General features: G+C 46.0%; 1 protein-coding gene across 2 annotated transcripts in view; it reads left to right on the forward strand.

Annotated features, from left to right (window-relative positions):
- The window catches only part of LOC149433924 (rhombotin-1), a 180,249-nt gene that overhangs the window by 30,150 nt on the left and 137,238 nt on the right, over positions 1-12,861 (forward strand). Inside the window, exon 1 of one of the 2 annotated variants that reach the window (XM_089664281.1) lies at positions 1,639-2,204. The exons of the other annotated variant lie outside the window; for it this stretch is intronic. Coding sequence (XP_089520407.1) covers positions 2,180-2,204 — 25 coding nt within the window. The 5' untranslated portion in view covers positions 1,639-2,179. Of the gene's footprint in view, positions 1-1,638; positions 2,205-12,861 lie in introns of those variants that run through there. 2 annotated transcript variants of the gene reach the window in all.

Here is a 12,861-nt window from a genome sequence, read left to right on the forward strand (position 1 = left end):
GGGGGGGGGGTAAGTCCTCTGGAGGGTGAGGGGTTAAACTCAACTTTTTTGCTCCAATGCATTTCGTTAGAGATTTAAAATTTTGCCACAATGTTTAATTTTTTTTTTCTTGAATGAAAATTTGGGGGAAATTTCAAACTCTCACATAACGAGGATTACAATTTGGAAAAAAGGGGAAAAAATTACTTTATTTTTTTTTTTTTTTTTAGATCACCTCTGCTTTTTTTTTAATTTTTTTGTTATAAGCAAAAAAAATGCTGACAATTTAAAAAAAAAAAAAAATATATATATATATTTATTTTTTTTCTTCAAAATTGTCGGCTTTTTTTTTGCTTATAGGGCAAAAAACTAAAAAAAAGCAGAGGTGATCAAATACCACCAAAATAAATCTCTGTCGGGAGAAAAAAAAGACCTAAATATAATTTACGTGCGGCGTTGGATAACCGCGCTATTGTCAGTTAAAGTAACGCAGCACCATATCGCAAGAAAATGTCCTGCTCAGGAAGGGGGGGGGGGAAGGGGGGGAGTCCTCTGGAGGGCGAGGGGTTAAAATCCTCAACTTTTTTTTTGCTCTAATATATTTCTCCTAGATTGTAAGCTCCCCGGATCAGGCCCTCCCTCCTAGATTGTAAGCTCCCAGGATCAGCCCCTCCCTCCTAGATTGTAAGCTCCCAGGATCAGCCCCTCCCTTCTAGATTGTAAGCTCCCAGGATCAGCCCCTCCCTCCTAGATTGTAAGCTCCCAGGATCAGCCCCTCCCTCCTAGATTGTAAGCTCCCAGGATCAGCCCCTCCCTCCTAGATTGTAAGCTCCCAGGATCAGCCCCTCCCTCCTAGATTGTAAGCTCCCAGGATCAGCCCCTCCCTCCTAGATTGTAAGCTCCCAGGATCAGCCCCTCCTTCCTAGATTGTAAGCTCCCAGGATCAGCCCCTCCCTCCTAGATTGTAAGCTCCCAGGATCAGCCCCTCCCTCCTAGATTGTAAGCTCCCAGGATCAGCCCCTCCCTCCTAGATTGTAAGCTCCCAGGATCAGCCCCTCCCTCCTAGATTGTAAGCTCCCAGGATCAGCCCCTCCGTCCTAGATTGTAAGCTCCCAGGATCAGCCCCTCCCTCCTAGATTGTAAGCTCCCAGGATCAGCCCCTCCGTCCTAGATTGTAAGCTCCCAGGATCAGCCCCTCCCTCCTAGATTGTAAGCTCCCAGGATCAGCCCCTCCCTCCTAGATTGTAAGCTCCCAGGATCAGGCCCTCCTATCCCTCTTGTATTGATCTGTATTGTCTCCCGTTACATTGTAGCAAACTGTTGGCGCCATAAATCCTGTATAATAATTTCATTAGAGGTTTAAAATTTTGCCAAAATGTTTACTTTTTTTTTTTTTGAATGACAATTTGGGGGAAATTTCAAACTCTCACGTAACGAGGATTACAATTTGGGAAAAGAGGGGAAAAATTATTCTTTTTTTTTTTTCTTAGAGACCATACAGGTCCTCTTTTCCCCATTTTCTGGTAAGCTGGCCGCAGGAAGAGCGCACTTGCAGGTTGAGCGGTGGTAGTGGCGCTCGGCGTCCTGTTGGTGGCGCTCGTAGGCCGGGTTGCCTTGCGTTCCCCAGGAAGCCTTGTCACCAGAATAAAGCAGCTGATCCTGGAATGTATTCAGTAGCAGCAATACAAAGCTGATGAACTGACGAAGGAGAGGCAGCGCCAGTAATCTCCTCTCCGGCTTCCCCCTCTTTTTTTCTTCTTTTTTTCTTTCTTTTTCTCTTTTCGAGGCGTCGTTGAATATTCCAAGTTTGCGAGGGGGGGGGGGCGGAAAAAAGCGGCAGTTTATGGAGCACCGGACTTTCGAGGAGGGGGTCGCCGTCCGCCAGCTGCCGCTCCATTGAGACAGATTATGCCGTGCCGACTGAGCGGTCTCGGAGGGGGAGAGCCGATGGTGCAGCCTTGATCGGTCGCTGGTCAGCCGCCTCCATGCCAGCCAAGTGAGCGGAGATTGCCTTTTGTGTTGCTCGCCTTTTGGCTCCGGGATGTGATTGGGGCTTTCGGAAGCTGGACAAGCGGGGTCATCACTAGCAGTTGTGGCTGGCCGACTTTCTCCTGGGCTACGTGGGGGCTCGTCGCAGTTGCCCGGGACTGGTCGACTCGAGTGCAGAGACGGAGCGGGGACACAGAGAGCCGTTCCTGAAATGATGGTCTTAGACAAGGAGGACGGTAGGTGGGCTGAGATGGAGGAAGGGGGGGGGAAGTCTGTCGCTGAATGCGGGAAAGACGGTCCTCAGTGTGATGCAAATTTGGGGCTGTGATGAATATGGATGTGCAGGGAAGGCTGCTGTGTTTTTAGGATTCTCTTTCTCTAAGTCGATCTGTTCTCTTTCGTCAGGGGAACAAAGTAAAACGACAGCAGCTCCGGCTTCCTTAAAGGGTCTCTTCCTTTCTAAACTGATATTCTGGTCTTGGATGGTGGAAGGCTGGACCGGCCACCACCAATAGCTATCTCTCGGGGACTCTGGAGAGATAGCTAGTAGTGGTGGCCAATTTTTGGGGACACCAGAGAGATAGCCGATAGCAGTGGTTGATCTTCCGGAACTATGGGGAGATAGCTAGTAGTGGTGGCCAATTTTTGGGGACACCAGAGAGATAGCCGTTAGCAGTGGTTGATCTTCCGGAACTATGGGGAGATAGCTAGTAGTGGTGGCCAATTTTTGGGGACACCAGAGAGACAGCCGTTAGCAGTGGCTGATCTTCCGGAACTATGGAGGGATAGCTAGTAGTGGTGGCCAATTTTTGGGGACATCAGAGAGATAGCCGATAGCAGTGGTTGATCTTCCGGAACTATGGGGAGATAGCTAGTAGTGGTGGCCAATTTTTGGGGACACCAGAGAGATAGCCGTTAGCAGTGGTTGATCTTCCGGAACTATGGGGAGATAGCTAGTAGTGGTGGCCAATTTTTGGGGACATCAGAGAGATAGCCGTTAGCAGTGGCTGATATTCCGGAACTATGGAGGGATAGCTAGTAGTGGTGGCCAATTTTTGGGGACATCAGAGAGATAGCCGATAGCAGTGGTTGATCTTCCGGAACTATGGGGAGATAGCTAGTAGTGGTGGCCAATTTTTGGGGACACCAGAGAGATAGCCGTTAGCAGTGGTTGATCTTCCGGAACTATGGGGAGATAGCTAGTAGTGGTGGCCAATTTTTGGGGACATCAGAGAGATAGCCGTTAGCAGTGGCTGATATTCCGGAACTATGGAGGGATAGCCAATAGTGGTGGCCAATTTTTGGGGACACCAGAGAGATAGCCGTTAGCAGTGGCTGATCTTCCGGAACTATGGGGAGATAGCCGTTAGCAGTAGCTGATCTTCGGGGACCCCAGAGAGGTAGCTGTTAGTGATGGCCAGTCTTCAGGGGCTCTGGAGAGAATGCCGTTAGCGGTGATCAAGCCTCAGGGACTCCAGAGAGATAGCCGTTGGCAGTGGCCAATCATCGGGGACTGTGTTGAGATAGCCCTTAGCAGTGCCCAATCTTCGGAGACCCCAGAGAGCTAGCTGTTAGTAACAGGCAATCTTCAGGGTTCTCATTGAGAAAGACGTTAGCCATGGCCAATCAATCCATTAGTGGAAGCCGATCCTTGGGGATCCCAGAGATATGACCATTAGCAATGGCCAATCACAGGGGACCCCAGAGAGATAGCGGATAGCAGTGGCAAATCTTGAGGAACTATGGGGAGATAGTCATTAGCAGTGGCTGATCTTCAAGGACCCCAGAGAGGTAGCCGTTAATGATCGCCATTCTTTGGGGACTCTGGAGAGAATGCCGTTAGGGGTGTCCAGTCATTGCGGACTATGGAGAGAGAGCCATTAGCAGTGGATGATCTTCAGGGACCCCAAAGAGAAAGCTGATAGTCATGGCCAATCGACAGGCACCCCAATGAGATAAACATTAATGATAGCTGATCTCTGTGGACCCCAGAGAGATAGCTATTAGTGATGGACGATCACAAAGGACCGCATAGAGATAGCTGTCAGTGGTTGCCGAACTACAGGAACCCCAAACAGATAGCCAGTAGTGATAGCCGATTCCTGTGGAACCCAGAGAGATAGCTGTTAGTGGTGGCCAATCTATAAAACCTCCAAAGAGATAGTCACTAGTGATGGCTGATCACTGGGAACCCCAGAGAGATAGCTATTAGTGGTTGTCAATCATTGTTGACCCCAGAGAAATAGCAGTTGGCAGTGGCTGATCTGCAGGAACCCCAAAGAAATGGCCAGTAGTGGTAGCCGATTCCTGGGGAACCCAGACAGATAGCTGTTAGTGGTGGCCAATCTACAGGAACCCCAAAGAGATGGCCAGTAGTGGTAGCCAATTCCTGGGGAACCCAGAAAGAACAGTTGTTAGTGGTGGCCAATCTATAGCAACCCCAAAGCAATAGTCATTAGTGATGGCTGATCACTGGGGACCCCATAATGACAACCCTTTGTGGTAGTCCATTGTTGTGGACCCCATAAAGATAATCATTAGTGTTGACTGTTCACTGGGGACTCCAGAGAGATGGCTATTAGTGGTGGTCCATCTCCGGCGACTTTGAAAAGACGAAGAGATATCTGAACCTTAGTTCACAGCTCCGCCCACCCGCCTTGACTTTTCTAGAGGGTCTCACTCTGCCCTGATGGTTCTTCATTAATGTCACATGACAGAGTTTGCAGTAAGACTAGATGGGGACCAAGCTTGGGGCCACCATACCATTGGAGACTCGCCTATCAAAAGCCAGAGAGACTCCCTGTCACCAAAACATAAATATATAAAAAAGTATTAAGAGAACTGTTCCTTTAAAGCTGAACTTTTCCTCTTCGATGACTTTCACGCAGCAAGACAGGCAGAGAAATGATCGACTGTGAAGTAACGGTCATGATCTGTTTTGATGCATTATGCCTGTACAAGCTCTTGAAGTATCCCCCCCCCCCGCGGAAAGTGGAAGATGGTCGGAGTTTGTTTGTTGCCGCACACCAATCTAGACTCATTCTCCATGCGCAACGGGGTTCACACACATCATTCTCTGACCGGCAATCTGCTTCGTTCTCTTAGAAGTTCCATTCATTGTAGTCATTACATTGTATCTAGTCATTCATTGTAGTCGTTACATTGTATCTAGTCATTTGTTGTAGTCGTTACATTGTATCTAGTCATTCATTGTAGTCATTACATTGTATCTAGTTATTTGTTGTAGTCGTTACATTGTATCTAGTCATTTGTTGTAGTCGTTACATTGTATCTAGTCATTTGTTGTAGTCATCACATTGTATCTAGTCATTCGTTGTAGTCGTTACATTGTATCTAGTCATTCATTGTAGTCATTACATTGTATCTAGTCATTTGTTGTAGTCGTTACATTGTATCTAGTCATTCATTGTAGTCATTACATTGTATCTAGTCATTCATTGTAGTCGTTACATTGTATCTAGTCATTTGTTGTAGTCGTTACATTGTATCTAGTCATTCATTGTAGTCATTACATTGTATCTAGTCATTCATTGTAGTCGTTACATTGTATCTAGTCATTTGTTGTAGTCATTACATTGTATCTAGTCATTTGTTGTAGTCGTTACATTGTATCTAGTCATTCATTGTAGTCGTTACATTGTATCTAGTCATTTGTTGTAGTCATTACATTGTATCTAGTCATTTGTTGTAGTCGTTACATTGTATCTAGTCATTCATTGTAGTCATTACATTGTATCTAGTCATTCATTGTAGTCGTTACATTGTATCTAGTCATTTGTTGTAGTCGTTACATTGTATCTAGTCATTGATTGTAGTTATAACATTGTATCTAGTCATTCATTCTAGTCATTACATTGTATCTAGTCATTCGTTGTAGTCGTTACATTGTATGTAGTCATTCATAGTAGTCGTTACATTGTATCTAGTCGTTCATTGTAGTCATTACATTGTATCTAGTCATTCGTTGTAGTCGTTACATTGTATCTAGTCGTTCATTGTAGTCATCACATTGTATCTAGTCATTCATTCTAGTCATTACATTGTATCTAGTCATTCATTGTAGTCGTTACATTGTATCTAGTCGTTCATTGTAGTCATCACATTGTATCTAGTCATTCGTTGTAGTCATTACATTGTATCTAGTGTTTCGTTGTAGTCATTACATTGTATCGAGTCATTCATTGCAGTAGTTACATTGTATCTAGTCATTCATTGTAGTCGTTACATTATATGTAGTCGTTCATTGTAGTCATTACATTGTATCTAGTCGTTCATTGTAGTCATTACATTGTATCTAGTCATTCATTGTAGTAGTTACATTATATGTAGTCATTCATTGTAGTCATTACATTGTATCTAGTGTTTCATTGTAGTCATTACATTGTATCGAGTCATTCATTGCAGTAGTTACATTGTATCTAGTCATTCATTGTAGTCATTACATTGTATCTAGTGTTTCATTGTAGTCATTACATTGTATCTAGTCATTCGTTGTAGTCATTACATTGTATCTAGTGTTTCATTGTAGTCATTACATTGTATCTAGTCATTCATTGTAGTCATTACATTGTATCTAGTCATTCATTGTAGTCATCACATTGTATCTAGTCGTTCATTGTAGTCATTACATTGTTTCTTCAGAGGTGCTCAGATTTATGTGCAATCCTTTCTAAACTTGATACATTGTGCAATCAGATTGTAACATGTGTGGAAACTTCAGGCCACAGAAGGGAAAGTCACTCATTGACAATGATGGACGCCATTTTTTTGCTAATATGGCGAACAAACCTTTTCTTCTTTCCTTACTAAAATGAGAAATATCTTTCTGGTCTGGGAATCTCTGTGACCATTTCTGACCCTCTGATAAGTTCATTCTTCCTCTGTTGCAAAGCAAAAAAAAACCCCCAAAGATCTGTCATTAAGGATACCTCAAGAGCCTGAGACCGGCCATGAAGAGTTCATTACCATGTCCTGCTGCTGCTGCTTTTTAAAATAATACATTTTGTCGCCAAGGTGGAATTACCCTTTAAGGGTCGCTGAGCAGCGCTCTGTGTCTTCCCTCTAAAAAAAAAAAAAAAACCATCAAGAGTAAAAATTAAAAAAAAAAACTAGAAGAGAGTTTATCGCTGTCATCTGTCTGACCGATTATCCAAATATTTTCTCTATGGCTGCAAAGCTGACATTAGTCCCTGAAAGCCAACAGCCTCTGCTAAACTGCTTTCCAGGGGATCAATGGCTTATTTTCTGAAAATTTCCATTTTAAATGGGAATGGGGGGGGGGGGGGTGTAATAAGTATTGCAGGCCTCCTGGATGGGCGAAGCCGCCATATGTCTCTCCCACCAGAGACTGCTTGGAGGATAACGCCACTGATTCTGTTATTGTGAACTTTTGAAAAGAGAAACAAATTTACTTCAAGGCTAATTATTGAGGGGAGACACAGAGCAATATTGGGGGGCCCGTGTCTCCGCCGCAACCGACCAATCACATCGGGGAGGTTTAAAGTAAGAGCAACACAAAGTCAAAATGCCATTTTACAATATTTCCGGCTTTTGTGTCATGTTACACGGATGATCAAAGATCTACGAGCAAAATCTACAGGCCAAGAACATGAATGGATTCTCTAGCAGGGGGCAAAGTGAATAGAAATTTGAGGTGCATCACTAGAGGGGTCACCGGTGGGAGGAAGGAGGTCCTGATTCCTCTGTATAGATCTTTATATCACTAGAGGGGTCACCGGCGGGAGGAAGGAGGTCCTGAGTCCGCTATATAGATCTTTATATCACTAGAGGGGTCACCAGCCGGAGGAAGGAGGTCCTGATTCCTCTATATAGATCCTATCACTAGAGGGGTCACCGGCAGGAGGAAGGAGGTCCTGATTCCTCTATATAGATCCTATCACTAGAGGGGTCACCGGCGGGAGGAAGGAGGTCCTGATTCCTCTATATAGATCTTATCACTAGAGGGGTCACCGGCAGGAGGAAGGAGGTCCTGATTCCTCTATATAGATCCTATCACTAGAGGGGTCACCGGCAGGAGGAAGGAGGTCCTGATTCCTCTATATAGATCCTATCACTAGAGGGGTCACTGGCAGGAGGAAGGAGGTCCTGATTCCTCTATATAGATCCTATCACTAGAGGGGTCACCGGCAGGAGGAAGGAGGTCCTGATTCCTCTATATAGATCCTATCACTAGAGGGGTCACCGGCAGGAGGAAGGAGGTCCTGATTCCTCTATATAGATCTATCACTAGGGGGGTCACCGGCAGGAGGAAGGAGGTCCTGATTCCTCTATGTAGATCCTATCACTAGGGGGGTCACCGGCAGGAGGAAGGAGGTCCTGATTCCTCTATATAGATCCTATCACTAGAGGGGTCACTGGCAGGAGGAAGGAGGTCCTGATTCCTCTATATAGATCCTATCACTAGAGGGGTCACTGGCAGGAGGAAGGAGTTCCTGATTCCTCTATATAGATCCTATCACTAGAGGGGTCATCGGCAGGAGGAAGGAGGTCCTGATTCCTCTATATAGATCCTATCACTAGAGGGGTCACCGGCAGGAGGAAGGAGGTCCTGATTCCTCTATATAGATCCTATCACTAGAGGGGTCACCGGCAGGAGGAAGGAGGTCCTAATTCCTCTATATAGATCCTATCACTAGAGGGGTCACCGGCAGGAGGAAGGAGTTCCTGATTCCTCTATATAGATCTTTATATCACTAGAGGGGTCACCGGCAGGAGGAAGGAGGTCCTGATTCCTGTATATAGATCCTATCACTAGAGGGGTCACCGGCAGGAGGAAGGAGGTCCTGATTCCTCTATATAGATCTATCACTAGAGGGGTCACCATCAGGAGGAAGGAGGTCCTGATTCCTCTATATAGATCTTTATATCACTAGAGGGGTCACCGGCAGGAGGAAGGAGGTCCTGATTCCTCTATATAGATCACTAGAGGGGTCACCGGCAGGAGGAAGGAGGTCCTGATTCCTCTATGTAGATCCTATCACTAGAGGGGTCACCGGCAGGAGGAAGGAGGTCCTGATTCCTCTATATAGATCCTATCACTAGAGGGGTCACCGGCAGGAGGAAGGAGGTCCCGATCCCTCTATATAGATCCTATCACTAGAGGGGTCACCGGCAGGAGGAAGGAGGTCCCGATTCCTCTATATAGATCCTATCACTAGAGGGATCACCGGCAGGAGGAAGGAGGTCCCGATTCCTCTATATAGATCCTATCACTAGAGGGGTCACCGGCAGGAGGAAGGAGGTCCTGATTCCTCTATATAGATCCTATCACTAGAGGGGTCACCGGCAGGAGGAAGGAGGTCCTAATTCCTCTATATAGATCCTATCACTAGAGGGGTCACCGGCAGGAGGAAGGAGTTCCTGATTCCTCTATATAGATCTTTATATCACTAGAGGGGTCACCGGCAGGAGGAAGGAGGTCCTGATTCCTGTATATAGATCCTATCACTAGAGGGGTCACCGGCAGGAGGAAGGAGGTCCTGATTCCTCTATATAGATCTATCACTAGAGGGGTCACCATCAGGAGGAAGGAGGTCCTGATTCCTCTATATAGATCTTTATATCACTAGAGGGGTCACCGGCAGGAGGAAGGAGGTCCTGATTCCTCTATATAGATCACTAGAGGGGTCACCGGCAGGAGGAAGGAGGTCCTGATTCCTCTATGTAGATCCTATCACTAGAGGGGTCACCGGCAGGAGGAAGGAGGTCCTGATTCCTCTATATAGATCCTATCACTAGAGGGGTCACCGGCAGGAGGAAGGAGGTCCCGATTCCTCTATATAGATCCTATCACTAGAGGGATCACCGGCAGGAGGAAGGAGGTCCCGATTCCTCTATATAGATCCTATCACTAGAGGGGTCACCGGCAGGAGGAAGGAGGTCCCGATTCCTCTATATAGATCCTATCACTAGAGGGGTCACCGGCAGGAGGAAGGAGGTCCTGATTCCTCTATATAGATCCTATCACTAGAGGGGTCACCGGCAGGAGGAAGGAGTTCCTGATTCCTCTATATAGATCTTTATATCACTAGAGGGGTCACCGGCAGGAGGAAGGAGGTCCTGATTCCTCTATATAGATCCTATCACTAGAGGGGTCACCGGCAGGAGGAAGGAGGTCCTGATTCCTCTATATAGATCCTATCACTAGAGGGGTCACCGGCAGGAGGAAGGAGGTCCTGATTCCTCTATATAGATCCTATCACTAGAGGGGTCACCGGCAGGAGGAAGGAGGTCCCGATTCCTCTATAGAGATCTTTAGTTGGACCTCATATGGAATACTGTGTCCAGTCCTGGAGACCTCACTTACAAAATAGTTAAAAAGAAAAGAACCAAAACCACCTGTTTTTTTATTTTTCTGCTGTTGTTCTATGTTTCTTTGTGCTGCAGACTATTCATAGAGGCATCCAGTTTTTCCGTCACACGTGTATATTCCACAATATAGTACCTTCCCAATGTATGACGTAATGTGGCTGAATATATATATATATATTGTCCAGGAATTGTACAGGAATTGAGGATTTTATGTTATTGTCAGTTTACCTTAAATATGTAAAATTAGAAATGTGAAGTATCTGTCCTTACAGCAGAAAACAGCTGGAAAAAGTGATGTTCTTCAGACTGTGTTATCTCTCCGTTGTGAGTGTCGCTGTACTGATAAACCAATAATCAACATGAAATCGCTTGTTTCTCAGGACCACTCTCCTGTGTCGGGGGGGGGGGGTCTTTAGATGCCTAAAGACATGAAACAAGGTTTGTCTGATGTGACCATCCTTGGTTGGTTGGATTGGGTGATGTTCTCATATGTGTTGGTTGCATTAGACAACTGCCAACCGGTCGGTGGTGGTCGGTGGTGGTCATCCATTAGATAGGTTTGAAAACTTTTGTCTCTAGAAGCTGTTTTTCCCCTGATAAGTCAGGGATGAAAAATTCATCTGCCCTAATTTCCTCCACAAATCCATATCTTAGAAATAAATAGGAATGCTCAGGACCAGTGGTGCACATAAGAAGGAAGTGCTGGAGGATAGTTTGGATGTCCAACCATTTTTTCCTATGTCATCTTACTTCATCCTCTGAATCTCTCTTCTTGCTTGAGTTTTCCAAATGTCATTCCCTGTGGTCCTCCCAGTTCTTCCTTGTGGTTCTCTTCTTCCCTGTGGTCCTGTCAGGTCTTCTCAGCAGGCCTCTCTCTCACTTTCTGATCTCTAAGTTGCCCCCTGCGATTCTCTTAGTTCTCTTCTTTTCAGGTCTCTTGGTTCTTCCTTTTGGTCCTCTTAGTTGTCCACTGTGGTCCTCTTCGTTCTCTCCTTTGCAGGTCTCTTTTTTCTTTTCTTGTGGTCCTCTTAGTTGTCCCGAGGTCCTCTTAGTCCTCTTCTTTGCAGGTCTCTTGTTTCTTCCTTGTGGTCCTCTTAGTTGTCCCCTGCGGTCCTCTTAGTTCTCTCATTTTCAGGTCTCTTGTTTCTTCCTTGAGGTCCTTTTAGATGTCCCCTGAGGTCCACTTAGTCCTCTTGTTTGCAGGTCTCTTGGCTCTTCCTTGTCTTGGTCTTATTTGTCCCCTGTGGTCCTCTTAGTTGTTCCCTGTGGTCCTCTTAGTCCTCTCCTTTTTGAAAGTCTATTGGCTCTTCCTTGTGTTCCTCTTAGTTCTCCCCCTTGTAGGTCTCTTGGGTCTTTCCTGTGGTCCTCCCTGTGGACCTCTTGGTTCCTCCCCCTGTGATCCTCTTGGTCTTTCTCTGTGGTCCTTCTAGTCCTCTCCTTTGCAGGTATCTTGGTTCTTCCTTGTAGCACTCAAAGGCTACTTTCACACAGCTCTGTTGCAAAAACACAGTAAAAAGAATGTATTTACAGTGTTTTTGCTGCAGTTCCCATGCATTTTGCATTGGTCCTCTTTGTCCTCTCCTTTACAGGTCTCTTGGTTATTCCTTGTGGTCTTCTTAGTTGTCCCCTGTGGTCCTCTTAGCTCTCTCCTTTTTCAGGTCTCTTGGCTCTTCCTTTTGGTCCTCTTAGTTATCAACTGCGGTCCTCTTAGTTCTCTCATTTGCAGGTCTCTTGTTTCTTCCTTGAGGTTCTCTTAGATGCCCCCTGAGGTCCTGTTAGTTGTCCCCTGTGGTCCTGTTAGTTGTCCCCTGTGGTCCTCTAAGATGTCCCCTGAGGTCCTCTTAGTTGTCCCCTGAGGTCCTCTTAGTTGTCCCCTGAGGTCCTCTTAGTTGTCCCCTGAGGTCCTCTTAGTTGTCCCCTGAGGTCCTCTTAGTTGTCCCCTGTGGTCCTCTTAGTTAGATGTCCCCTGTGGTCCTCTTAGATGTCCCCTGTGGTCCTCTTAGATGCCCCCTGAGGTCCTCTTAGTTGGCCCCTGTGGTCCTCTTAGTTGGCCCCTGTGGTCCTCTTAGTCCTCTCCTTTTGCAGGTCTATTGGTTCTTCCCTGTGGTCCTCTTAGTTGCCCCCTGAGGTCCTCTTAGTTGTCCCCTGTGGTCCTCTTAGTTGTCCCCTGTGGTCCTCTTAGTCCTCTCCTTTGCAGGTCTATTGGTTTTTCCTTGTGTTCCTCTTCGTCCTCTCCCTTATAGGTTTGTTGGGTCTTTCCTGTGGCCCTCTTGGTTCCTCCTGTGGCCCTTTTGGTTCCTCCCTGTGATCCTTTTGGTCTTTCTCTGTGGTCCTCCTAGTCCTCTCCTTTGCAGGTATCTTGGTTCTTCCTTGTAGCACTCAAAGGCTACTTTCACACTGCTCTGTTGTAAAAACGCAGACTGTATTTACCGTTTTTTTTTTTGCTGCGGTTTCCGTCCATTTTGAATCTGTGAAAAAAAGGACACATGACTCAAAAAACACTCCAAAAACGCAACTGCGAGTACATTTTTGATGGCTTTT

The sequence above is a fragment of the Staurois parvus genome, unplaced genomic scaffold, assembly GCF_062004578.1.
Source record: "Staurois parvus isolate SC_StPar_1 unplaced genomic scaffold, SC_StPar_1.0 ptg001878l, whole genome shotgun sequence".
In the NCBI taxonomy this organism is placed as follows: Eukaryota; Metazoa; Chordata; class Amphibia; order Anura; family Ranidae; genus Staurois; species Staurois parvus.